This window comes from Aythya marila (genome assembly GCF_965140915.1).
Source record: "Aythya marila genome assembly, chromosome: 1".
NCBI lineage: Eukaryota > Metazoa > Chordata > Aves > Anseriformes > Anatidae > Aythya > Aythya marila.
Window position 1 is genome coordinate 114,919,678 of NC_139042.1, and position 27,318 is coordinate 114,946,995.

Genomic DNA, 27,318 nt, shown 5'->3' on the forward strand with positions numbered 1-27,318 from the left:
TTCGGGCTCTGCGTTAGAGTGCTACAGTGGCTGAGGCTCCAGAAACTGCACCTATATCCAGTGGTACATCCAGGCCCATACAGCCACAACTTTCCTCCAATGCATAAGGCTCGGTGCCAGGCAGCTGAAGCACAGACCCTGTGGCAGATCAACTGTTCAAAGTTTGGAGCAAAGGCCCTGAAGAAACTGAAAACAATGTACAACACACAGCAGTATTTTGTAAGAATAAATTATGCTGTTAACAGCATGAGGGAAGTGGTTAATATGCACATCCCCCAATGATCAGCACTCCTAGTACACGGGAAAGAAATCCGTGTGAATGCTTCCAAAAGGTACGATCAGACGTTTCGCCCCTCCGCAGCAGCTTCCCCCTTTCCCCTCAGCACCGCCACCCCCAGCAGCAAAATGGCGGCGGCGGCGCCTCCCGCCCTGCCCCGCGGGGGAGGCGGGCGCTCCTGCTCAGTGGGCGCTGCCGTCAAAATGGCGGCGGCGGCGGGAAATACGAACGGGCTCGGTCGTTCCCTGCCCTGAGGGGGAAGCCGGGGGGTGCCATGGATGTCTCGGGCTGCATGAAGTCGCTGCTTCTGGCAGCCACGCAGTATAAGGCTGCTAAGACGCCGTGCAACGCGGCGCTCGTTCAGCGCAGCCTGGAGGTGAGGATGGCGCCGGGGCTGCGGTGGGAGAGGCGGAGGAGCGGCACGGCTCGGGCTGAGGGGTCGGCAGTGGGGTTCCTTCGGGGTCGGGGAGCCGGGCGGCTCCTCTCGCACCGCCACGGTGCCCGGCCGTGGCTGGCCCCGCTCCGCCGCGATCGCCTTGGGCTCTGCGGCCACCGTGGGCTCGGCCGGCCCGGCCCCGCAGCGGCACCAGGTGTCCGGCGGCGAAGGGGAAGGGGAAACCCGCCCGGGGCCCAGTTCCCAGGGAGAAGAAACGTTCCAGTGTTTAGTTCTGTTCCTGTGCGCTTACTTAAGAATACAGTCTAAATGACGGACTGCTCTCGTGTCTGGCCTCATGCAACTTGTGAGCAGAGGTGTTTGCCCCTAAGGGGTAGCCTTGTTTATTTCCCTGAACAGCCTTGTCAGGGGCTTGTTTGGTGAGATGAGAGTGACACCCTGGCTTAATTGCTTACACTGCAAAGTATCTTTTCCAAATACATTGGTTTTATTGCTAATACTAAAACATTAATATAAAAACTGGTACTCAGCTTAACTTCCTTCTCCATATCCACTGTAGAGAGGCGCACAGGGGATGTGCAAAATCAATGTTTCATTGCTGCATTATCCACATGTAACTCGTGTCTACCCATACTGACGTGCAGGTGTATCATTTACAACATACTATTATATCGGCTTTCCTGAAAGCAAGTTTTCTTTTTCATCTTAAGCATAGAGTACTCACAAAATAGCACTGTTACCTTTTACCTTCAAGCAGAGTAATACCTTTGTATTTATGTCCACTTCTTCAGAAAGTAGGTTATTGGGTTGAGCTGAAGGCTAATCAATAAACATTTGTAATGAGCAGTATGTATGATTGCTCCTTAGAAGTAAATAAATCCTATCTTTTATTTATGCTAAAATCTGTATGAGGAACAACCTGGCATTAATTCTTTTCAATATGCACAGAAGTAATAAGCGCTATTCTGCATTTTAACAAGAATGAGTTATTACAATGAATGCTGTCAAAAGGCAATCAAACAAAACAAGTCCCAAAACTGATGGCAATATAAACTTGGTATTTTCAAAGAGTAAAGGAGGTATGTACAGAGAAATAAAAAAAAAAAAAAGCTTTTTTTTTTCCACAGTTTTTTTTTGTGTGTGTGCAGCAAATTCAAATATGGATGTCCTACTTAGAGTGGCAGATACATTCTCAGTTTGTCAAACATGGCAAAATGAAGCTAATGTAACACTGTGCTTTGTCTTCTCTATTAAATGCTTTGCAGCAGTTAAGAAATTGAGGTTGTTTTTCTCTTTTCATCTCCAGGTTATCTCGGGACTGAAGCTTACACGATTATTTGTTTCAAACCAGATTCTACCAAGTGAATGTCTTAATTGCCTAGTAGAACTCCTTGAGGATGCTAATATAGACCCTTCTCTAACCTTGGCTTTGGTTACTTTACTATCACAGCTAGGTAAAGTTCGCATTTTAATTTCTAATTTTGGGTCTGGGAAAGGAAAGACAAGGCAGATGCTGATTGTGGCACATGTGTTGAACTTCATTTTTCACACCTTATGTTCTAAGTATCTTTCATCATGACGGAATGCTTGGCTGAGCTACCAGACTGTATGTACAAGGCCAAATAAGATCTTAAATCACTATTAGAAACAGAGTTCAAGTCATTAATTTGAAATGACAATGATCATGCTTGTCAGATTATTTTTTCCCACTGGGCTGTGTGAGAAATTATTTTCTTGTAGGAACATTGATTTGAGAGATTGAAAACATTTACTAAATTAAGAAACCTGCCATGGGGATGTGAAAGGAGAGAAAAACAATGTTATATCAATGATTGTCCTTGCCTCAGTTTAGTTCTCCTATTGGAGTGTTTGCTAGGCAGCAGTGTGGATTCTAGGATGTCCTGGGCCCATGTACCTTCCCGTTTCCAAACTAGAAAACAGGTTCTGGAGCCTCTTGTTTGTTGTGATGGATTTTTTCCCTTTTCCCACAAAAAGTGGGACTTAATTGTCTAGGAAGCTCTGTGCTCACCATAAACTACATATTTGGGTTATGTGTAGAGGGAAAAATTATCCATTTGCTCTCTGCTTAGAGTTTTTCCCTTAGGTGTGGGTGGTTCTTGGTGTTTTGAGACCTTTAGGATGACCCCTTACTTGTCTTTTTTTTTTTTTTTTTTAATGGTTATTGTAAAATGTTGTAAAATATTGTAAAACTTGTTGCTGGGGGTCATAATTATTTTTCCCAACCTGTGCAGTCTGGAAAATTTTAAGAGTCAGTCCTCCTCCAGCTGATCTGTTGCTTTACCCATCATCCTTGTCCACTACATTTTTTCCAGGACTGCCTAAGCAGAATTGGATTTTTGTACTACTGTTGCTAGATAACCTTATCGAGGTATCAGTTTTAGTCTACTTGCCACACTAGCATGAAGCAAGAAACTAAAGTCATTAATTTTAAGCTGTAACCTTTTTAACTGCAGGATATAAATTCTCAGATAGAGCTTATGCTTTGGAGGTAGGCAGTTTCTTCAGTGTTGAAACATCCCAAAGAAAAATATTAGCATTTCAATTCACTGTCAGCTCAGAACTAAGGTAGAGATTCAAGCTGTGATTTATAGGAGCTGTGATTTGTAGTTTTTTGTGAAATCTGTGTAGAAAAAATGGCCAAAGACTAGGGCTTATGCTTAGTTGCTAATATAACAATTGCTTTTGCTGATCCATAGGGTGTTTTTTGTTAATAATACCTAAATTCTAGCTTTAGACAATGACACTAGAGAAGCTCTTCAGGATACCTACAATCTGACCAGTGTCCTGGCAGGAGTGGTTCATCGAAGCTCTACTAATCTTAACGATCCAGTATTACTACAGGTAACAGGATCTAATGCTGAACAATATTTAGTTACTTTTATAAAGTATACGTTGTTTCAGGCAGAGCTTTTTAAGAATTGTTATTTACACCTACAGTATGTGTTGAGGGAGGGTTGATATAAGCTGTGTACTATATTTGCTGTCTGAGTCTAATATGGGATTTCAGCACTACATAGATTTCTGCATATTCTCTTTAAGATTGCTTGTGCTTCTCACCTTCTCTAATTAATAATAATAATAATTAAAAAAAAAAAAAGCCCTTCTTGAAACTGTAAATTTCTACTGCATGAAATCACTGTATGAGAGCATGGAAGCTTATTTTTCAGCTAAGGTAAACTTGTTAATTTATTCTAATGTTCCTAACAAAAACCTACATTTTGTTTTGTCTAATCAGTATTTTGACAGGTAAATGGGAATGAGTGAAGGGAAAGCTGTGGTTGCTGGTTCTCGATGGAGGCTTGCAGGGCGTGTATGCCTCCTTACCTTTGATCATTGCTATTTACTAGTGAATATAAGGGGCTGTACTAATGGAAGCTCATTTTTTAGGAGCTAACTGCAGACATCGTGACATTATTGCTTTAGTTATTTTTAGTGAACACTTGACATCTCTGCCTGACTACACCAACTTATACCTGTCCGTTCTGTGCACTGAACAGTAATGTTGGGCTTTTTTTTAAAAAAAAAAAAAAAAAAGTGCAGGATTTCTCATATGTGGTTTTGAGCTTTCAGCATACACTTGCTGGCTATTTGTGGTCACAATTTTCTTTTCAGAAAAGGGAAAGCAGAAAAACGAATTTACTAGCAGTTATGTTGCCCTTGATGTATTGGAAATTAATCAAGTGGCAAGTACGAACACTTTTCTAATGTTTTGCATATTTCTCAAAATACTAGGGAGTACAAGATGACTTGGGGATCCAGGTGACTTAGCAGTCAATGGAAAAGGTTTTGTAATCATCAAATATATACAGTTATGAGATTTAAGCTCTTATGTTAGGTATTCTACAGGGTGAGATTTCATTTCGTCTGCTTTCCGTAGCCACGCTGTAATTCTTGTCACGTTAACTCAGTTATATGCCAGAAGAATGTTGTATGACGGAAAGTAGTATCACTAGGTCTGTTGGTGGTTTTTACAGCAGGTATGTTTTACTGTAAACATGCTTTCTGCAAGAGGTTACACAGTGCTTTTAGATTTTGGTAAAACTTTTGGTATAGAACCCCTTTCTCAGTGACAGAATGGAGAATTGGCTGATGAGGAAAAAGGGGACAGTTGGTGGGCTAAAAAGTGAACTCCTCTGTTAAAATAAAACTTTACTAACCTGCCTGGGCTTTTAATAAGTACACAGTAATCACTGTGGTAGGATATTTTATTCCAAGTACTTGCAGCAGCTTGTATAACTATTACGTTATCATTACAGTTGGAAAATGAATTCATTTGTAGTGTTTGGTTATTTCTTCTTTAAGCTTCAGCTCTAGGAAAAGCCTTTTGTACTTGTAATGTTCTTCAGTGAGATGCTATAAGGAAGACATATGTGAATAGCTTTTTATTTCCTCAGAGTATTCAGCTGCTTCAGAGGCTAACCTACAATGTTCCAGTCTTTTGCGCTGGTGCCAACCTCGATGAATTGATTTCATTTCTAATGCACCACGTGTAAGTGTGTACTCACTTATCTTTCCTCATGGGAAGTCCCTAGCTAGGTTTCAACATGTAAACTTTCTGAAGATGATGTGAAGTATTGTACTAACTTTCTGGTCTTCAGAGTAAGCTGTGACGTTTTTGCTGTGAAGTTACCAGAGATTTTTACTTTAAAAACATGTTTTTTAAGTTTGTCAAATGTGATGTTTGTTGTGGGTGGCTGAATGCTAATTGGCCTCTTAGCCCATATCCAGGAAGGGGAAGCTAACAAGCACAGAAGCCATGGGAAATATTCATGCCAGCTCCTATAAGCAGACTTCCTTTAGAAAAATATGAATTTTGTGCAAGTCTAATGACTATTAAAAACACCTGAAATAAAGGACCTTTGGTAATGTTAATCTCCAACTCTTGTTATTGCTGTTTAGCTCAGTTAAAAGCTGCCTGCAGATCTTAGTTTTGCTTTGCTTGCACAAATGGTATCTTACTCAAAAAAAAAAAAAAAAAGAAAAAAGTAACTAGATTCAGGATGCTTTAATGAAAACATCTTTGTTTAAACTTCTGGACTTCTCTTTCCAGTCAATCCACTGAAGATGAGTTAACGATACCATGTTTAGGACTTCTGGCGAATCTCTGTCGTCACAACTTATCTATTCAAACTCAGATAAAATCTTTGGTAAGTGTTTTGGTTTTGTGGCATGGCTCTCTGGCTTGAGGACAAGAGTTACTTGACTATGAGGAATTACCTTTCTATTTATTATGCATGTTTTTCCATGCATAAGAAATAATCGTGACCTTTTTGTTCAGTGTTGTGTCCAGTGTTGGTGGTTGTTTTCTCCGATTTCAGAAACAATCAGTACAACTGGAAGCTGGGTTTTCTTTGCTGTTGCACAGGCTTGCATTACACATTCAGTTATTGCAACTGTTCTCTACAAAGAGAATTTAAATTTTAAATTCTGAATTAAAAAATTTGAACATATTCTAATTGAATTTATATATCTTTGGTAGAAAAACTAAATGTTAAAATATAAAGACTGTAGTTGGATTTCAGGCAAAACTTACTGCAGTTTGCCAAAAAAGACTTAATTTTCAAAAGATAAATCTTTAAAAAAATAAAATACAATGATGTCAGGTCAGGGCCTTTGAATCTTCCAATGCACATCAGTATCCAAACCATTCCAGTCCATGTCTCTTTATCAATCAGTACAAATGTAACTTATTTCTTGATGGAGACATAAAATTTCATTTATGTGATGTAAATGTACTGCTTACCTTGAAGGGAAGGGGAGGTGGAAGGATGAACTATTTTCAAATTGATCAAAGAGGAGATAGGTTCAATTTTCAGTGTGGTTTTTTTTTTTTTTTTTTTGAAGTCTTAGCAAAATGACTTTCTTATCTATCTGTCTTTAAAATAGTGATGGAAATCCTTGCTCTCCTTTTATTGTTCTACCCTATGCAAATACAACAGAAAATTTAGTCATTGATGTCAACTCCAGTAGTTGTGCAGTAGAAGAACGCTAAAATAAGTTTCCTGGAGGAAGTCTGTCATTCTAACATTTTTGTATCATTAATGATTTGTTTCTTATTTTAAAATATGAGCAAGCTGTAAGTATGGTGCTCTTACAGAACAAAACGGAACTTATAATACCTGTTTCTTTTTTGTTTTAGAATAATGTGAAGAGTTTTTATCGTACCTTGATAAGTTTCCTGGCCCACAGTAGTTTGACTGTGGTTGTGTTTGCACTTTCAATATTATCAAGCCTTACTTTAAATGAAGAAGTAGGAGAAAAAGTAAGTGATACTTTGAAGTTGTTGATAAATCTGTTGGCCACACTGGAAAAATCAAGTTCTAATTCCATCTAACTGTAATGTGCAAGAGACCTGAGCAAGTTAAGTATGTTCTCGAACATAGTTTTCCTTTTTCTTTTAGCTCTTTCATGCTCGGAATATCCATCAGACTTTTCAGTTAATATTCAATATTGTTGTAAATGGAGATGGTACTCTAACAAGAAAATATTCTGTTGATCTACTCATGGATCTTCTGAAAAACCCCAAAGTTGCAGATTATCTTACTAGGTATGGTTTGACTTTATAAAAAATATCTTAAATACTTTTTATAAGCTTTTGTTCAATTCTTTTGCTATATGCCATTTGTATTCTGAACCACACACTGGGAAAAAATCTGTAGATGCTTCTTGTATGTTACTAGTTAATTATAACTATGCTACCTGAAACTAAAGGATTCTTGTGTTACCTGTTTCACACAGAAGTGTAAATCAAAACACATCCTTTCCTCGTTGCTTAAGAACTACTTAATGCTTGTTTTCAGTAATTCTTTGTCTCAACAGTGTCAGTGGTTGGACAATTTCATGAACAGCTATTGTGCCTTTTTGCAGGTCTACATTAATTTGAGGTAGAATAGTATTGACGAAGTTGTAATAATTTTACTGTAGTGCACTACAGACTAATTGTGCAGAGTGCTTGTCTATTGCTTCTGCAAATTCAGCTAGTAGAGTTTAGTTCTGAAATCCCATCTGAATCTTCTAGCAATAAGAATAGCTAGAAAATCTTGGTGTATTTTAAGGATTTTTTTTTTTTAATTCTTGGAATATTTTTGAAGTCGAGCTTCTGTTTTAGCAAAGTTCATCAAAAATCAAAGCTATCACTGTACTTGAAATGTTTGGGGGTAAAAAGGAAATAGATCACGTTTCATCCCTTGGTATAAATCTCAAAGTTCAAGTTTCAAATGCTTTTTTTCTGCACCCTCTTTCCCCTCATGTATGCTATAGGTATGAACACTTCACCTCATGCCTTGGTCAAGTATTAGATCTCCTTCACGGCAAGGATCCCAACTCATCATCTAAGGTATTTATGCTTTGTTATCTTAAGGCTAACAGGGTACAACTCATAACCTGATTCCATTTCTGTAGCCATAAATAGGTTCCTTGTGTATGAGGATTGATTAAATAAATTGATTTCAAGACTCTTTAGTGACTTAGTGTTTAAGTAATTCAAAAGCCTCTCAGGTTGTATTTGCTTGGTGTGTTGTTTTTGTTGGGTTTTGTGTGCATGTTTTCAGGCAACAGATAAAAAGGCAAAAAGCGAATATGAATACCTTTCATACTTTGGCTAATAAGAAATGTGGGTTACTGCACCGGAAATGCAGCTTGTGCCCCACTTCACATACCAAGGCTAGAATTAATACTACTCAGATCTTGAACTGATGGTCAGGGAACCATGACACTAGTTTCAAAGTAGGGAGTATGTTCTTGCACAGTAATAGAACAAATTACTTGGGTTCACTATTCCGTTCAGCTGTGTCCCACTACCACCTTAAATAAATGACACATTGGCTATCTGGTGCTAAAGACTAAAATACGATATGTTATGAAAATGCTTGGGCAAAGTATATCTTTGAAATAAATCTTAAACTTTTGCTAAGAGTGCATTTCACATCATAGTAAATAAATGCTCATGTTTCCATGTATGTGACTTTCATTGTTTATTGGTTATTACTTAGAAATATGTGGACATAGTACTTTTTGGGGCGTTTTCATTTTCATCTGAGTTTGTACATGGGCATTCATTAATATCTCAGAATATTTTTCCCTTGCATAGTTTTTTTGAATTTAGTGCATACCAAAGCATTTCTACTGCTGGTAGATCACTAGACAGCAGTTGTCTTTTTTTCTTTTTTTGTTTAAGAAAGGAAAGCAGTACAATGAATACCAACTGTTGCAAGCCTTCACCACTCAATGGATTTCTTTGGTCTAGTGGACTGTATTGCTGCTGCTCACTTGACTTTATGGAGGGAAAAATATCATTCATAGAACTTTAAAATGCCGAGAATAGTTGATTAGAACTTAAATATCTCTTCAGATTTGTGCTATGGGAGTTGCAATTGCTGTATGAGTAATTGGTTTAAAAGTGTTTGAACTCTTTCATTCACTTCATACAGATCTTAGAGCTGCTGCTCGCCTTCTGTTCTGTGGTTGAACTGCGTCATACCCTGCGGCAGGCAATACTGGAACCATCTGGCTTGCCAGTCTCTGGAAATACCAGATTTGTGACTCGCTCAAAGACTTTTGAACCATCTGTTGCATTGGTACACTTGTCAAACCAACCATTGGAAAGCTCTGAAGACTGTTCAGTTCTAGCGTTACAGCTATTCAAAGAGGTTTTTGAGGTACCAGAGCTGATAATTGAGTTTGAAGTGCTTCTTAGCAGCTATATTTTTGTTTTGATTTTTAAACATCTAATACCATTTTACTTGAAAAGTAGCATGTAAAAATATACCTGATTTTTTTTTTTTTCTAAAATTTCATACTTTAACACTCAGTTTTTCTTTTAAAGACATGTATTTCAAAAATATATCTGTTTTGAAAGTAAAGTGGAAGATACGGCAGTTCCATATCTATCTATCCATATCTACCTGCCATATGGCCAGATAGATACAGATAGATACAAAGCTGTACAAGACTTTTTTTCAAGGACTTTTACAAGCGAGAGTTTCTACTCTTTCACTGTTATTTGTTAAACTTCCTTCTCCAGTGTGATACTGATCAACAGTCTTAAACCTAAAATAGCAAGAGCCTAGGAACGCTTGATTACAAGCTGGTGGAGGAAGAAGTAGAGTAGACTTGTCTTCCTTTCTCTGTAGTTCTAAACATTGACATAAAATTTATTACAGGATGCTATTAATAGTGGAAACAGTGCCTCAGCTGAACACTTTGTGGATCTTTTGCTGCCTGTTCTTCTTGATCATCTTCAGATGCCAGAACAGATTGTGGATGAGCTGTTAGTGAAGAAAAAGTGTGAAAGAATGGTCAAGGCTATTAATGTCCTCATAAATATCCTTTTTACGTGCCTATTGGCAGTTAATTTATGACTTTTCCACTATGGACTTCACTATGATCTGTTCCAAGGTATTAGAAGAAATGTCCATTTTGGGTCACACTGATAGCATTTAATGGCAATAACTGCACTAATTTTATTTAACATTGTAATTTTGAAAGATCTTAAGTAGCTTTCTAATTGTTATGAAATTATTTTGTAGTACAGGGATTCAGAATAAAATGTGGTGGCTGTTCAGCAGTACAGAAGCACTTTGCAGATCAAAAATGATTAGTGTTTCTGGTGAAATTGTAAGGAAGAAGGTGGGTGGCCATCTTCTTAATCGTTGGGGTATTGTGGCCTAGCTAAATCTAATGCAATGCCCAGCCAAATATGGTAAAAACTTAGACTTGTGAAATAAGAGTAAAAATGATGCAGAATGATATAATTTAAACTTTTTTTTAAGGGGTTTCCTTCACTAGAATTTCGGAACAGCTTTTTTAGTCACCTAGTGTAACATCCTGTCTCTGACAGGATTTGGGACAGATTTGGTGAGAAGGCAAATCTATCATGTCATCTTCAAGTCTACAGCTCTAAAGTACTTGAAGCTTAAATTCTTCTGCTTTTGATTTTTGTCTTGTTGCCTTTTTGAACTTGGTGTCCTGAAGTAAGGAGAATGTGACAGCAGGATGTAGTCCGGCATCTCAGCTGAAGTCTGTGAAGTTTTTTTTGGCTAGTTCTCCCCTAGCTAACTAGTTTGTGTGTTAGGCACTGGTTGTGCAATCCCCTTTGTTCATCTTCATCCTTTAAGTTGCCTCATTTTATTGTGGTTTCCTGTAGCTGTCTGTTTCCAAGTATGTTTGGTTTTTAGTTGAACAGCAGAGTTTTTTTTTTGATTGTCTGTTAAGTGGTTTATATAGTTGGTCTTAAAAAGTATTTTTGGAGTATGTCATGCTTGGATGTACTGTCTTATTAAAAATATTTCCTTATGGTGCAAACACCTAAGCATAGGTATGTTAAGAATAAAACTTAACTCAATCTACTGCTCTGTAGAGATGACATACTGAAAACACATGCCTCAAAGGTACTGACTGCCAGCCAATGTGTGTCTCTGATTGAACACCAATTTACCTACAGCGGAATTGATGCTGGTTTTGGGGCAAAGGTAGTGGACTCTAAAATGTGGTAAGCACACAATTTTTTTTCCTGCAATCTACTTTAGCTAGACCTGTGTGAGTTTTAATATTGTTCCAACAGAAAATATACTGTAGTTGAAATTGCCATTTAAATGGAAGTAAGTCAGTACTGTTTTTAAATCAGATTTAATATTTCTGTGGCAATAGAATGTAACACTGGTCATCTCAATATATAAAACCTGGCTTAAACGTTCTGGTGCTGTTTTGTGTGTAAGCCAGAGTTCCATTGATGTGGGACAATGATTTTAAGCATCCATTAATTTAGGCTCATCTTTAGGCTTACCAGAAGTGATATCACCCATCAATACTAGGGAAACAGGGGAGCCAATGATGGTACTAAAAAAGAATGTACATTCCTTCAACTCAGTGTCGCTGACTTGAATATCAATATAACTGAGTTATATGCCCGATAAAATTGGCCAGTGATTAAACCCACTTCACTTTCAACTTGAAAGTGCTTTTTGAGTTTCACTGCTGTCCTTGGTACGCTGGAAAAAATCAACAGCATGTCCATGGAACTGATTTCTTGAGTGATTTCTTGTGGTGTTGGCATTGATGCCTTGCTAGATATGTTTAACATCTTTATGAATGTATTTATTCACTCTGTAAATTGATTGAATTTATCAGTACTGGTTTGACAGATCTCCCTGCCTTTTTTCCACTTTTCTTTTTGCATTTGTATGTTGAAAAGCAAACTTGCTGCTGATACTATTTTGAAAACACTTGATCTTATGAGTAGACTGAAGAAAGAAGTAGCTAGTATGGAAGTGAGCTTCTACAAAATGCTGCAGGTACGAATTTAAAATGTCTTATAAAGTGTATGTGTAAAGAAAGCATAATAGCACTGCAGCAGTTTTAGTTCAAAATGATTTTGCATGCTTGTTTCTGAGGTGGTAAAACTGATAGGGAATAGTCCCCTGGGTACAGTTCTTAAATGTTTCACTGTTAGTTCTTCTAAAATACAAGCAGTTTGCTTTCATACTTCTTATTTCAATAATACATGGTAAGGATTATCCTCTTAAGACTCTACTAGGATTACAGTTTGGAAGTAGCAAACAAAAAAGTTATCACAACTATGTAATCACATAGTTTGCGAGGTTATTTACTATTAAATGTATACATCTGTGATGTAACTGTACATAGACAAAACAGTCTGGCTGGATAGTACATCTGCTGCTTACTTGTAGATGGAAAATAAACCAGGCAGTCAACCACTTCATACTGTTTTGGAGGGTTTTCTTTGAAGAATGGGAATTGTGTAACTTAATAGGTAGCAATCGTAGTCCCACAGCTATCAGGAAATCCTAATAAAACTTAACGCTTATGATCCTTTATGATGGAAATCAAGCACTTAAAAACTTGAAGGAGTTAAGTAGTTACTTTACCTGTTATGTCAATTCTAATTGGAAAAACAATTTTTAAATACATCCAAGTGTGAACTGTTTTTCAAATTCATTCTGTGTCATTAACTTTGGGGTTCAGAAATTTAGAAGGGCAGAACTTAAAAAGGCAGCTTTGGATAAAAATTTTCTGTGCTCATGGGCATTGGTATTATGTTTGTTTTTTTTTTGTTTACTCTTATATATTCTGACTCTAGTTTCTTTTTTAGGATCAACGCCTGATTGCACCTCTGACGTTTGCTTTAACATCAGACTACAGAGAACAAGTCCAAATGGGACTTAGAATACTGTTTGAGGCTGCACCCTTACCCGATTTTCCTGCCATTGTGTAAGTTTATTTTTGTGGTAGTCTTGTAGGATTTGAAATTTTTATGGCCTTAGTGATGCTTGTGTTTCTTGACATATTACTTTCAGTTCATCTGAGCTAGTAACTTTAGAAAAATTGTCATTTCCTCTCAATCTGCACTTAAGAGACAGAAGTGGTTTTAGAGGACAGGAATTAGTTGAAATGCTGACAGTTAATTAATGTTAGATTCTAGAGAGCCTAATAGTGACTTCCATCCCTCGGGGTTCACTTTTCTGAAGTCTGTGCTTAGAGTTTTATACTTGGACTGCAGCCGATGTTCTGTCAGAGTGCTCTGACGGAAGTTTAACTTGGAACAGTGTCTGAATTGCTTTTTATTTGGGGAAGAAGGATGATCAAATAGCCTAATCATGGTGACTTGCTTCATTGTGTGTCATTGTGTGTTGTTTTTTTTTTTTTTTTCTGAGAAAAAAAAATGGCGGAGGTGGCATGTACAGGAAGTTGCTCCATTTTTAAAATAAAAATACGGTGATAACAGCTTAAAACTGTTCATCCTGAAAAAATAAATGCTGTTTTTATGATTATGATAGTACTATTTATCAATAAAATCCCTATATCTAATTAGATATAGACTTCAGAAGGGCAATCTGGGTGAGGGGTTGTTATTTTCTAAGTAGAAGAAGGTCTGTAATGCCATCAAAACAGATACAAAATAAATTTTGAAAGCTGAGGCAGCAACTCTAATGAAATTTCAGAACAGGTACGCAGCTCTGGTGGGCTCAGGCTGCAGCGAGTGTCCTGGACCTCTCCCTAAGCTGGGGCAGCAGGAGGTGGTCTTCTAACCTGCAGGAGGTGTGCAGTTGCTGAGGAGCTGTGGTGCCAAGTGAAGGAGCCATAAGGAGAAAGTTAGCGGACTTAGCATCAGAAATGATGAAAAAGAGAGAGACCAGATCCTCCTTCAAGGCCTCACAGCTTAAAAATGTGGCAACCTGACTTACCAGTTAGGGAGGCTTGCTACTTTCCGGGAGATCAGATTTGGGAAGTTTTGGGGGAAAAAATAAAGGATTCTCTAGCCCTCAGGCTATTACCACCTGCTAGCCTTCCACAAGGGCAAAAATGTTATGGCAGGAGAGACTTGAATATTATCGAGCATGGTTACATGGCTCCTGTGGTGATGGACAAGGGTGTGGGGAACACTGGTGGTGTTCTGCTTCTTCCTGTGGGTGAGAGTGGAAGGGGTTGAGGAGGAACGGACAGATCTTGGTCAACAAATGTTTGTGTAACCCCTGTCAAACAGGCGTGGTTTCCATGACAAAGAGATTGAGGATCAAGGACTAGCAAACATGATGAGGAAAGCTTTAAATTAAAAACAACAGGGGAAGGGATGACCACAGCCGATGAAGTGAAGAAGTGGTATACTGGGTTGGAAGGCAAAGGGTGTGGGTATATGTGAACAGGAGGCACCTTACAGCCATAAAAACAGCAGCGCTAAAGCAGGGTCACCCTAATGTGCATGTAAGGGATTGTCTACAGCAAGGTACCAAAGGGGGGGAAAGCCCTCTACTTTTTCTGGGAAATCAGCAATACAGGGTGCTCCTGTGAAGTGCCTGTACGCAGGGCTAGGAAGCAGCAGAGGAAATGGGGGGTCTGCTTGCAGTTACAGGGCTCTGATCTGTGGTCCTCATGGTGTCCAAGCACCCCAGTGTCTGCTGCAGATGTAACGCAGTAGGGCACTGTATTGGATTTATGTGGCAAGGTTTTGGTAGCAGCAGGCTGAAGGGGTGGCCTGTGTGAGAAGAGGCCGGCAGCTGCCCCATGCTAGATAAGGGCCAGTTTCAGATGGCTCCAAAGGGACCTGTCACTGCCCAGAGCCGAGCCAATAAGCAATGTTGTTTGTGCTTCTGTGAGAGCAGATTTAAGAGAAGAAAAAAAGGAAGAAGGTTAAAAAAGCTGCTGCATAACAGCAGCTGGGAGAGCAAGGAGTGAGAATCAGCCTTGCAGACACCAAGATCAGCGCAGGAGGAGGGCAGGAGGTGCTACAGGCTGTTGAACTCAATGACTTATTCAGCTTGGTCTTCAATGGTATGCTTTGCAGCATTTGGGAATCGCAGGTCTTTGAGATCACTGGGCAAGTCTGGAACAAGTCTAGATCATGTTTTGGAACATGTAAACAAAATGGACATATACAAGTCTGAGAGACCTGACAGGATACAACCAAGAGTACTTAGGGAATTGGCTGATATCAATGTGAGGCCACCCTGTATCATACTTGAAAGGTCTTGGTGACTGGGAGAGGTCCCTGAGGACTAGAAGAAAACAAATGTGACTTCTGTCTTCAAGGATGGCCAAGATGACCAATAGCGTCCTAGAGTGTGTTAGGAAGAGAATTGGTAGGAGTTTTAAGGGAGACGATCCTTCCCCTCTGGTCAAACCACATCTGGAGTGGTGTGTTCAGGTCTGGGCTTCCCAATGCGAGAGATAAACTTATCAAAGGGGAGTCTAGTGAAGGGTCATTAAAATGTTAGAGGGGCTGGAGCATGTGACAATAGCAAAGCTGAGAGAGCTGGGATCGCTTAGTTTTGAGAAGACACAGAGGGATCGCATTGATTTGTAGAAATGATGGGAGGGAACAAAGAAGACTGAGCCAGAGTCATCTTGGTGATAGCTGTTAGAACACGAGGTAAGGGGCACAAATTCAAACAATAAATTTTGTTTAAATATACAAAATAAACTCTCTTAAAGCAGTAAGGGCAATCAAACACTGAAAATGGTTGTGCAGTCTCCATCCTTTAAGATATTCACAACTACTACATGTGGTTCTGGGCAACCTGCTTAGAACAAGAGGGTTGAACTAGATGATCTTTGCAATCCCTTTCAACCTCAACTATTCTATGACTGTATGATTTAGTGTATATAAAATACTTTTATAATGGACAGTAACAAATTGTCTGGGTGGAGGAACAAAGGATCTGTACAATTCAATATGTCTGGCATTGCACAAAGGAATAGGCAAATAACATGCCTCTAAATGCGAGTTAGAAATTGGCTCTGTTCACTTAAGCAATTGAGACAGCACTTCAGTGAAGTCTTTGGGTTAACTTAGTAATTAAGGAATTTATTGAAAGGGAAAAAAAATGACTGGTGGCTTAAAAATAAGCTCTGATTTGGAACATCTCCTGAGTAATTGCCTTGCAAATACCAGCCACAAGTTACATGCAGACACTGGGATGTACTGTAATTACGTAAGTCTAAGCTTTTGTCTTCTCTTCCTTGTACAACTGAATATGAATCTATTATACTTCTCTCTGCATACATAAATTATGGTTAAAGCTTAAAAAGTGAAATGTGCTGTATTCAATATAATATTGTGAAATACCATCACAGAGGGGAAAAACTAAAATTTACTGTTAACACTCTTGCCTTTTGATGATTCAATCTTATTCTTATTCCTGATAAAAACAAAATCATTCTTACTAAATACCTTCTCGATCCTCCTACTGACAAACAGTGGCACAGTTATGCTGTTTTGCATGTCATTATTCAACTTGTTTCTTGGGCTAATAAGACACAGATGATCTGTTTTGCTCAAGAGAGCTGAACAACATGCATTTTCTGGTGAGGTACTGCACTTGTTTCTAACAGTTAACCTTAATAGGCTTTTAAGTTTTTCCTTCTACTTTCAGTATCTCTAGACAGTGTGGGCACATATCTGGAACCACATCTTAAAGTTGGGTGATAATGCAAATGTAACTGTTCCAGTAGTCTGTCTTTTCAATTAAAAAAGTTATTTAGGCTGTGAAATTGTTTTCTTCTTCAGTCCTTGCAGCAATACTTGTAGCAGCTTGTTTCATTAATATCATTTATGTTTATACAGACTCAGTGAAAGTATTGCTGCAAATAATGCTTACAGACAGCAAGAAACAGAGCACGCATCAAAAAGAATCCACATGCAGTCACCCATGACCAACGTTACACCGAGAAGTTCTTTGTCTTGTTCTAAAGGTGATGAATCCACGACTTCAAATATTCAGGAATTAATACAGAAACTTCATTCAGGACTAGAGGTTAGTAAAATTTACATACCTTTCCTAAATAATTGACTTTTTCAATTACGAAGGAAAAATAAAAACCTTAACCTCCAAGTGTCAGGTTACAGTGCGTGTATCAGCTGAGCTCAATTTGCTTTCCTACCTTGTAAAAATCTGCTCCTTTTACTGAGTTCCTGTGTGAAATTCATTGATGATGCTTTGAGCAGTATCAGCAGCTGGGCTGCTTGTTTAAATCCCTTCTTCTGGTACGGTTTTCCATGCTCTTCCCTCTGTCAGAGGTGGACGCAGATCTCAGATATAGTTGTGAATTACTAGACTTGCTGAGACGTACAAGGAGCTGCCTTACCCAGAGTTTCTTTACCCCTTTGTAAGAAGTAACCTGTGATGAAATAAAGATGATTGTGTTGCTTTATAAGAGTATGGTGCGTGTCTTGTATGTCTAAACAGGCACACGAGCATTTACATTTTCTTGCCTGTAGCTGTATCTTGAGCATTTCAAGTTGAATTTTTGTGGCCTCCTTGGAAAGGCGGCATTATTACTTCAGAAGGAAGCTTTTTACTTCTGTGCAGCAGCGTGTGTTGTAAATGAGACACTCAAACAGGCACCACATATGGTGCACCTCTTTGGGCACCATACTGTGGTATACTGAACGTATTTCCTTTTTCTCTTTTCTGTTCGATGCAAGGTAGTAGTTGTTCTGTAGCCACTTTAGACTGAGTGAAGGATTGTTGCCTATGTTTTCCTTTGACTCAAAAGAACAGTATGCAAACAGCAAAAAAAAAAAAAAAAAACAGAATGTGCCTGATAATGGCTCACCAGCTGTATTAGTGGTATTGCCTCCAGTCTTAGCTTTGCAACCTTCCTCTCTGTCGCAACTGAAAAGAATAAAATTCAGCAAGCCACCAATCAGCTGCTGGAATAATATTATATGAAAAGTCAAGTGACACTTCATTGGTTTCATTCTTACTCTTCCAGTGAATTTTCCTGTTGATCATCCTCTTCAGGACTGCATGTGACAGTCTGTGAGTGTGCTGCTGAGTATCTAGTGATGTAAGTCAGAGCAGCAGCAGTGCCTAACAGCACTAGTGTAGCAGCTTCCAGTAATGTGACAGTTGGTGCAGCTCTTTGGATTTTTGAGGGAGGGAAAACATTACTGATATTCAGTGAATCTTTTGTTAGACCTTCTAGTAAGTAGAATTTTCCTTTAAAAGTGCATTAGTTGAAAATCTGTATACACAATGGCCTAAAACATCTGGTACTTCATCTCTGTGTGTTCCGTATGTTGTGTGAAGCTCAACTGTGTGCAGAAACATTCTGAACACTTTTAATAGTATTGCTGTACAGAGAAAGCAAACGGAGCTTACAGAAGCTTTTCTTAGAGTTTGTGTCCTTCTAGATATTACTACAGCTTTGCAAGCAGGAAAAGGAACTACTGGTTTCCTGTTTTAGGGACAGGAAAGCAAGCTGGGAACTGGAGCTAGCTATGTGGGGGTTGTTAATATGCCAAAAAAATGTATGTAGTGGTTCAAAATGGTGCAGAGATGGTACCTTTTTAGTAATTGTTTTTTTTGTACGAACAGCATAGAGAACTTGCAGTTAGTCATGCATCAGCGTATATGAACACCTGTTCAAAATTGGCATTATAGTAGCAGAACTGCCTAAGAAATGTATCCTAAAATCATCAAGTAACATTCTTACTTGACTCAAACGTAGTTTAATGAACAATTAAGATCTGTAGGGGCATATGTGCTTAGTGAACAGAAAAAGGAGAGAAAGCTCACAAAACTACCAAGCTCTTTTAGACACGTTGTCTGTTGAAGTAAATACAAATTTACAGTAGCAGTAATTGCAAAATATTTCCACAGATGAAGGAGCCAATCACTGATATGAGGGTATCTGAACTAATGGATGTGTATGAACAGAAGCTGGCATCGTTAGCTGTGAGTACAACCTAATGTGTAGGGGTACAATGCTGTCTGTAGATTCAGGGAATGTTAGTACATGAATGTTCTTCCTTTGTACAGTCTAAAGAATCTAGGCTGCAAGACCTTTTGGAAGCGAAAGCTCAGGCTCTGGCTCAGGCTGATCGGCTGATGGCCCAGTACCGATGCCAGAGGGCCCAGGCTGAGTCTGAGGTGAGTAACAGGAGTCTCTGGGACTTTGGGGTGGGGTGGAATAATAATTGTCTGGGCAGCTTTAACTGTATTTGCACATGCGGAAACTTTATCTTGCTTAGCTAACCTATGCTTACAAATGAGGACGGTATTAATTTTCATGATAACAATCCAGAGGAAAACAGGATATTTCTTTGGACCAGTTTCTGTAATGTCTTTTAATATTCCTACTAAAACATGACTTAAAACAGAATTGCTTGTAATTGCATTTTTTTTGGTGGGGTTTTCTCCTCAAAGGCAAGAACTCTTGCTGCAATGTTGAAGGATGCAGAACGAAAAAATGAAGAACTTAATGCTTTGCTGAAAGCTCAGCAGATAGAATCTGAAAGGGCACAGACTGATATTGAGCAGCTCTTTCAACACAACAGGAAACTGCAAACAGTTGCTGAGGAACATGAAATACTGAAAAAATCTTCTGTTGATCTTCTTCAGAGGTAAGATGCTTAGGATTTCTAAGCAAATACTTCATAGTCAATCGATGTGACAAAACCCTGTTCTGGGTTAGCTAAGCATGTTAGAAGGGCAACATTACATGATACTTCATGGTTTTAAGTAAAAAGTACTTTTTTCTTTGTATGCCCGCAGATCAGGTTACAGTATGTCATTCAAAAAGTTAATATGCTAAATGGAGTGAGAAGTGAAAACGTAGTTGTTGAAGGCCCCAGCTCAGGAAATGGCAAGGAACTTTGGGCATTGTCCTCTAAAACAAACTGACAATGCTTAATTTGTGATGGTGTTACACCATACTCTCAGCTTCTTTCTTTGATCTTATATACTGTCTATTTTGAGCTTGCATCTTTGATCACTTGTGTAGCAAATAACTGAAATGAGGTTAAAGCAATGTAGGGAGAAAGGCAGTACCTTGTGTGTTCCAAATTATTTACGAGCATTATTCCTTTAGGCTCTTAAAGCTAAAATAAAACCAAAAACCACATAGGACACGTGAGACAAAAAGTACATAGGGACAGAAATTAGTTATGGAAGAAAACAAACATGCTTTGGAAGAATAAAGGCTTAAAATATCCATGGTGTTTCAAACTCACATACATCAGTTTTGTCACTAGGTGTCAGCAAGGCAAAGAAGCTGATAAAATTGAGAGCAAGTTGGTTGTTTAATAACAGACTCAGAAGTTATGTCAGAAACTTTGAAGGTATATCACCGCCAATAAGGGATGTAATTGAAGGAGGAAAAATGTACACGATTTCTCAATTATGACTTTCCTTGAATAAGCATCTTGTGTGGCCAGTGTGGAAGTACCTACTTTTTTGCTTGAGTTGTATGTAGCTATATCCTTTATGAGTGTGCATTTGACTAATCTTTGTAGGATAAAGCATCTTCAGTCTGTTATGTAACAGCTATAAATTCCCCAAAGTAGGAATAAAATAACTTACTGATTGTTATACTGTTTTTATAAAGTAAAAACATACTTTCTAAACCATCTGTAGACTTTAAATGCTGTTCCTTAAAAATAATGAGATAACTACCATAGGGGGTGAGAATTTTCCTTTTGGTAGGAACGTAGCAGAGCAATTTGCCTCAAATGTGAGATCTGCCTCAAACTTATTAATTACACTTTGCACCGTCTCCATCATTTTCATTTTTCAGTATCTCTGTATAACAGGAGGTCATAAACAGTCTCAAAGGGTCCCTTCAAAGATGACTGCAAAAAGCTTATTTATAACAGTTTATGTATGTCAGATACCTAAACACAGATATTTGGTGTTTTGTCAGTCACTAAGAGTTTTCTGCTGGAGAGAGGTTCGTTAATAATTAGGGAAGCTTGTTTTTTCATGTGTGGTCCTTTAAAATACGTATCTTCCAGCTTGTGTGGGATGATTGCACAGATGTCAAGTCTTTTGACAGACTATTAAAGTAAAAGCTCTTCAAAAGCATTTATCCTCTTCAACCATAATCCTCTAATTTATTTGTAGGTATGAAACAACCGAAAGACAACATAAAGATCTACAGATTGCATGCAATTCCCTAAATAAAGAAATTGAAGCAATGAAAAAACTAAATGAATCACTCAAGCAGCAGAATGACAGGTAAGTTTGATTCAGTCCTTTAAGTAGACAGTAAAGCTAAGTAGTGCTTTAGCATTCAATTTTGTAATTGTCTATGCTTTAAGTAACATCTGAGAAGTAGAACTAGAAGTAAAAGATCCTTCAGAGTTGTGTTGTATGTGTATGAAAATCTGTAGCAGGGACTTCAGTTTTTTCTACTATATTCATTGGGGGCAGGAGGGAAACCCTACAGCAGCAGTAGTAATTTAAAAGAACTCATGATAACAACCCAATTTGGGGGTGGATTTTCTTTGGAGGGATAGGGGTTCTTTTTGGTAGTTGCTGAATTGTTGAATGCTACTATCACCCAAGGTTTCCACATATTCCCTTTTAGCCTGCAGAATTTCTCTGTAATGTTATATCAGCAGAAGTACTTGAGGTTTTAAGTGCTTCCTTAAGAGGGGTGGGGGGAACCTACTAAATTAAAAGTTATATTAGAAAGAGTGTTGATTTGGTATTCTGTCTCTGGTGCGGAACTTTATTCCTCAACCATAAAACTCACTTCTTCTGTCTTGAGGACAATTTATAAGTTCTTTTATTTTTAATGGTTTAAGATTAGAGGTCTGATGTAACTTCCACCCATGTAACTAAAGGATAGGGCTTCTATTGGAGAAGTTTTATTTAATACTTAATTTTGCAGAAGGTATCTCTAAAATATGCTTACAGGCAAGCCTTAAACTCACTTTAGAAATAAAATGCCATTCTTGGTTTGACTTGCAAAGTTCACTTCATCCTTTCAGGCTCTTGCCTTGTCAGTGACTCGGACTGCTCTGATTACTGCCTTGAGTTCTGATTCAAATGGAAAATTTTTCATACAGATGGGTTTATTTGCTTCTAAATAAATGTGAACACTAACTCTTATTGGTACAGTATGCAGCTCAGTGTGATTGGGAGTGTATTCTGAGAAAGCTGCTTCCTTTTAAAAGCTAATGTGGTGATCAGTTACTGGTTACTGCATAGATATTCTTGAACTACCACAAATAAAGCAGACTATGGAAATATCCTTCTTCCCCCTTTATTGCCAGAGGCTGCGGTTTAGAAAGTGTCAGATAGTAAGCAGATAAAGTAAGCAAGAGTGACAATAGGTGTCATGTAGGTGAGGCAAATGAGAGATGATGTGTGTTAGTAATGGTGAAAGGAAATTGACTTTGTGGAGTTGGAAGTGCTTGGGTTACAGCTGTAATGGATGGATGAGAGCGCCTATATATTAGGATAACATGTAGTTCCCACAGTCTTAACTAGTGAGGACTGCAGATAACCTATATATGGATTACTGTGAAGTCATATGAAAATCAGTTTTTGCTGAGTGTTACATGACAGTCTGGAGATGTTCAGAATGGTATTAGAAAAACTTTGTGCATAGATGTGTTTGTATAGATGATAACGCTTGCATGAAATGAGTGTTAGCAATGACATTGTCAATTCAGGAGCATACTAAGGGCTAAAAGCCCCATCTCAATCACTAATGTCAGAGAATCCTTACTCTGTCTGAAAGACAATTTCAGTTCTATTATCTTCAGTTCCATCTGTTCAAGGTACCTTGGACGCCTCGTGGCTGTAATCAAGATCACCAATTTCTGGTGTCTAGGCTTTCAGTAGCTTCCACTCTGTCTTTGATCAAAGGAGGGAAATAATGGTTTCATGAGGGGAAAGAAAGGAGAGAAAACTTGTGCTAACACCCTTCGTAATTTGGTTGATTTGATTTGAAGCTCCTGACAGCAGTTAGAAGTTAGACAAAAATCATTCTAGCTTCTTAGAACAAAGAAATGGTAATATATATCACTTTGATAAGTAAAATTTCTTTGTAATTTTAGGACTGCTGCACAGTTGGTTGAAGCTGAAGATCACAGAAAAGAATTACAGCAACAGCTACAGGATAAAGATGGCAAAATTGCAAGTAAGTCACTTACCTAAAGATCACTGAACCTAAAGAACTAACCAGTGTAAATAGATGTTCTGTGCTGTAGATAAGCAGCTATATTTTTCTTAGTAACTTGTAGATCTTGAATGTAGCTGGGGACATGCAATTTAACTGTTGAATTAAACAAATGTGTGTATATACCTATATATCTTTGAAAGGATACAAAAATGTGATTTCCCAGACTATATGAATTTCACTGAATCTGTGCACAGCATCATATGTTCTTACAGGAACATATCTCTTCACAGCATGTCCACTAGACCTATTTTCTGTAGGAACTGCAAAATGCAAGAGTTCAGTTCAATTCTTCAGCAAACGCTGGAAAGCAGCTGCTAGAACCTAGCAATAGGTGGCATTACTCAGTATTTCACTTATTAGCAGCAATGTTGTATATTAAAAATAAACGTATATACTTGTTTCCTAGGTAATACAGTATGTTTTCTCTAAGTCTGACAAACCCTCTTTTAATGTGTTGATTTTCTTAAGGCTTGCAACAGAAAATAAAAGTTCTGGAAGAAAAACTGAGAGCTCAACAGAAAGAAAAAAACAACATGGAAGAAACTGTAGATGTTCTTAGAAAGGAATTAGGTAAAACAGAACAAGCAAGGAAAGAGCTGAGTATCAAGGTAAGGAATTATTTGCAATCTGCACTCTGGAGACTGGAGTATTAGATACCTAGATAACTGGTAAAGCTGGATAATCAATATTCAACTGGTAAAGTGACCAAATAAAGTAGACCAGTCCCTGTGGTGGAGAAGAACAAACTCTCAGATTTAATTATGTACCTTTTGAGTTTTGAATTGCTGAGAAAAGAAATCGAATTCAAGAGAACAGTCACAGTCAGGGTTTAATAGGGCTGTATAAGACAAGGTGGGTGAGTATGTAATACTTGGAAGAAAAACTGTGGTGCAATATTAAATAAATGAACACAGAATGCTCCTTTCAGTTTCTAGTTTGGGCTACTGTAAAATGCAGGGGGGGAGTTTATTGTTTTGCTCCCCCCCTCCTGTTTCTTGTACCCTGTATTAAGATATTTTGTTGTATGCATACAACAAAATACATCTGTTTTTCTTGGTCTTTGAAATTCTAATAAAGTATAAATTTTTCATCTCTAAAAACAATGTCTTCTTTCAAAACATGAGAGAGAGACCAGTTTGGCTATACCACAGAGTTAACAGGGTAATATTTTTTAAATACATAAATTAAAATCCCAGAAACCTCAGCAGAGCTGATATATCCTTGCCTATAGGTAAGGCTCCCAGTAAACACACAATGCAGAGAGGTTCATTTTCGATGCAAACTAATCAGTAATTGCAACAAAGTGTGTAGTCTGTTGAAGTATTTCCATTCTCTGGAAGCAAAGTCTAATCTCTAGGACGATGATATTCTGTATATAGCAAATATTTCTCTTGTTCTTAATTAATATTTACCAGTGTGTGGATTGAAATGAAACATGGATGGTTTAACTGGGAGCACTTCTCCACTTCTCTTGGTTAAAAAGAACAATGATAATGGGGGGTGGGTTCTTCCACTTGGTATTTAATGTTTAAATTGCAACAGTAGCTGTAACTTTTTCATGTGTGCCAAATGTATAGCTGAGAAAAGAATTTCTAAAATGAGCTTATAATTTTAAAACTGTGCTTCTTAATTGCTTGCTTAAATTCACCACCAGGTCACTTAGCTTTTGCTGTATACTGTATACGTTTTTTTCAGTTAACAATGGAGGAAATAGTAACTTTTTTTTTTTTTGCAGGCATCTTCTCTGGAAGTTCAAAAATCTCAATTGGAAGTACGCTTGGAAGAAAAAGAAGCACTTGTAAAATTACAGAAGGAAGAACTGAACAAACATTCCACTATGATTGCAATGATTCACAGTCTAAGTGGTGGCAAGCTAAGTGCAGAAACAGTGAACCTCAGTTTATAAGGCTCTGTCTTTTAAGGTTTTAGTATAAAATACATATGAATAAATATGTAAAATAAAAAAAAAAATGAAGCTAGCATGCTATCTGTCTTAAAATCATCTAAAACTAAAGTAGCTTAACAATCGAGAACAAAAAAATAATTGTGAAGGCTTTTGTTTGAAAACACTGAATTGCTGTATACCAAAAAGGTCTTCTAGTGGTCTTGGCAGAACTACTATCCATCTGTCCATCTGTATTGGGAGCTGAACGCAACTTCTTGTTGGTGACTAAGCTTCCAAAATATGTATAGAAAAATGAGAGTCACTCAAATTTTTTTGTCTGTTTATTCTGTTATTGGCAGTCAGGTAAGTATGCTTCATATGTTAAGCACTTTTATCATTTAATCTTGTTCACTTCAACTCTTCTTAATACCATCTGTTTTTTGTGCAGTGATGCTTCCTGCTGTATAAAGCACAAACACAGAAATAAAATGAATTATATCAATTAGAACATATTACACTGCAAGCTGTATTTATCAGCATATTATTGTGAATACTTCATGTAGTAAATATGTGGAGGTGTTTCGAATTTTGAGGAGATAATCTGAGTGAGTAGAAGAGTGTTTTTTCAAAAAGGAGCATCAATTAAGGAAAGCATGCTCATAATGAAATATATGGACCTACAAATACTTTGTAAATACTAGATAATACTTTCCTAAGCCCACATCATTTTATTCATTCTTTAAAAAGATCTGCACTTTTTTAACAGTCCTATCTTGTATATGCAACTCTTGTCAGCATTGCCATTTTTTGCTGTACACCAATGGGATTTCATATACTGTTCATAGTATAAATATTTAGGTAATTTTTAAGTATCCTTTAATATAAAAGACTAGAACTGAAGTTTTTGAGTGGCAGAACACTTTCCTCTCATTAGTTTACACATGACATGAATAACATGTCTTTTAACAGTTGGCAGACTTACTTCCTTAATATACATATTTTTTGGTACAACTACCAGAGTTTTGGGTTATCTGTAGCATTACTGGTTTTATTTCTGTCTAATTTGTAATGGCTGGATCTTAAAACACCTGACTTTCCTTAGGTTTTCAGTTGTATAATAAATGTCTACTCATGTATAGCCTTGTACATTCAGTTGCAATTATACATCAGATGAATTGTATCTTTTTTAACCTGTTCCTATAACATATATATTTTATGAATTAAGCCTAAGTAAGATTTACAGATGTTTTTCTGGTCTCTGTGAAGACTAGGGGAATAAAAAACAAATTGCTCTATCTTCTGTGTCTTACGTATTTTGTTAAGTGTGGGATATTACAGGGATACCTGCCAGCTCGGTACAGAATACATGCAGTTTGGCTGCCTTTTTGCATAAAATGTAGTTATTGCTTAAGAAGGTCAGAAAGTGTCAACAAAATTGCTGAGTTGAGGGTTTCTCTTAGTTTTGCAAACTGATTTGGGAAATAAAGCCTCATTAACTATAAATTTCTACTTCAGTTTAGTAAGTTAAGAAATTTGAATGTCAGAATAAGTTTGCAGACATGGATTCAGTTCTGTTTAAGTCTCTTGGTCATAGTGCAAGGGCAAGTAAACGTTTTCTGCTCGCTTTCTGCCAGAGAAGAAATTCAAGTAGGAAATGTCAAGCATGTTACTAATTAAACTGATAAATGCTGGTTTGACTTTGTTTTCAGACGGTAGAATGCAAGGGCAAAAATGTCATGCTACTCACCGGAGTAATGTTATATTTTAATAAGGTTCATGGCCCCAGAAAATGCTAAATGAATCTTCGGAGTTTACATGATAAAATCCACAGTACTAGGCATGGTATATAAATATTGATTGGGCTTGTTTTTACCCCTTGGAAAAATGTGCTATGTCAGTATGAAGTATGATGTTGTTCTAAGCCAAGTGTTGCTGAACTCCTTTGGGATACACAGCAAACAAATGCATGGACCCATCAAGCCCCTCTGACAACAGTTCTGTGTTCCTTCTTGGCAGTGTTTTTTCTAATCAGCAATGAAGCAAATCTGTAATAGTGGCTAATAGAAATAGCAAATAAATTCATTTCTGTTTAAAATGTTTATTTGAAATACATAGCTCCTCTCACTGTAGAGAAAATCTCTAGCTTTTTACACTTAACTCTTCTTCTACATGAATTATGTTCTGGGAGTTTGCTTTTAGGCCTTTTGATAATATCAACATTGAAAACAGTTCTGTAATAAAGTTCCCTGTGCACTTTTAATATTCTTGTTGCACATAATATGCTATTGGACTATTCCCCACAGGCTCCTT

General features: G+C 37.7%; 1 protein-coding gene across 2 annotated transcripts; it reads left to right on the top strand.

The window, feature by feature from the left end:
• The first annotated feature begins 520 nt into the window (after positions 1–520).
• On the top strand, positions 521–26,152 carry CIP2A (cellular inhibitor of PP2A). Of its 2 annotated transcripts, none has more exons than XM_082775851.1 (21): positions 521–653; positions 1,978–2,125; positions 3,421–3,533; positions 5,087–5,181; positions 5,743–5,839; positions 6,832–6,954; positions 7,094–7,239; positions 7,953–8,028; positions 9,122–9,349; positions 9,854–10,013; positions 11,040–11,181; positions 11,884–11,983; positions 12,802–12,920; positions 16,771–16,960; positions 18,812–18,886; positions 18,971–19,081; positions 19,358–19,554; positions 21,053–21,166; positions 22,999–23,081; positions 23,592–23,731; positions 24,859–26,152. In XM_082775851.1, exons 1-21 carry the CDS (start codon positions 552–554, stop codon positions 25,027–25,029), a joined length of 2,730 nt encoding a protein of 909 aa, XP_082631977.1. In that variant the 5' UTR covers positions 521–551; the 3' UTR covers positions 25,030–26,152. The 2 variants fall into 2 exon arrangements, with proteins under 2 accessions (XP_082631977.1, XP_082631978.1); XM_082775852.1 differs by having other exon boundaries at positions 9,122–9,268.
• The last annotated feature ends 1,166 nt before the right edge of the window (positions 26,153–27,318 follow it).

Excerpts from the sequence above, each read along its gene's own strand:
- CIP2A (XM_082775851.1), top strand. The coding sequence starts at position 552 with ATGGATGTCTCGGGCTGCATGAAGTCGCTGCTTCTGGCAGCCACGCAG. Across the intron at positions 10,014-11,039 it reads GGCTATTAATGTCCTCATAA|TGCTCTGTAGAGATGACATA; the intron begins ATATCCTTTTTA and ends AACTCAATCTAC. Across the intron at positions 11,984-12,801 it reads GCTTCTACAAAATGCTGCAG|GATCAACGCCTGATTGCACC; the intron begins GTACGAATTTAA and ends TTTCTTTTTTAG.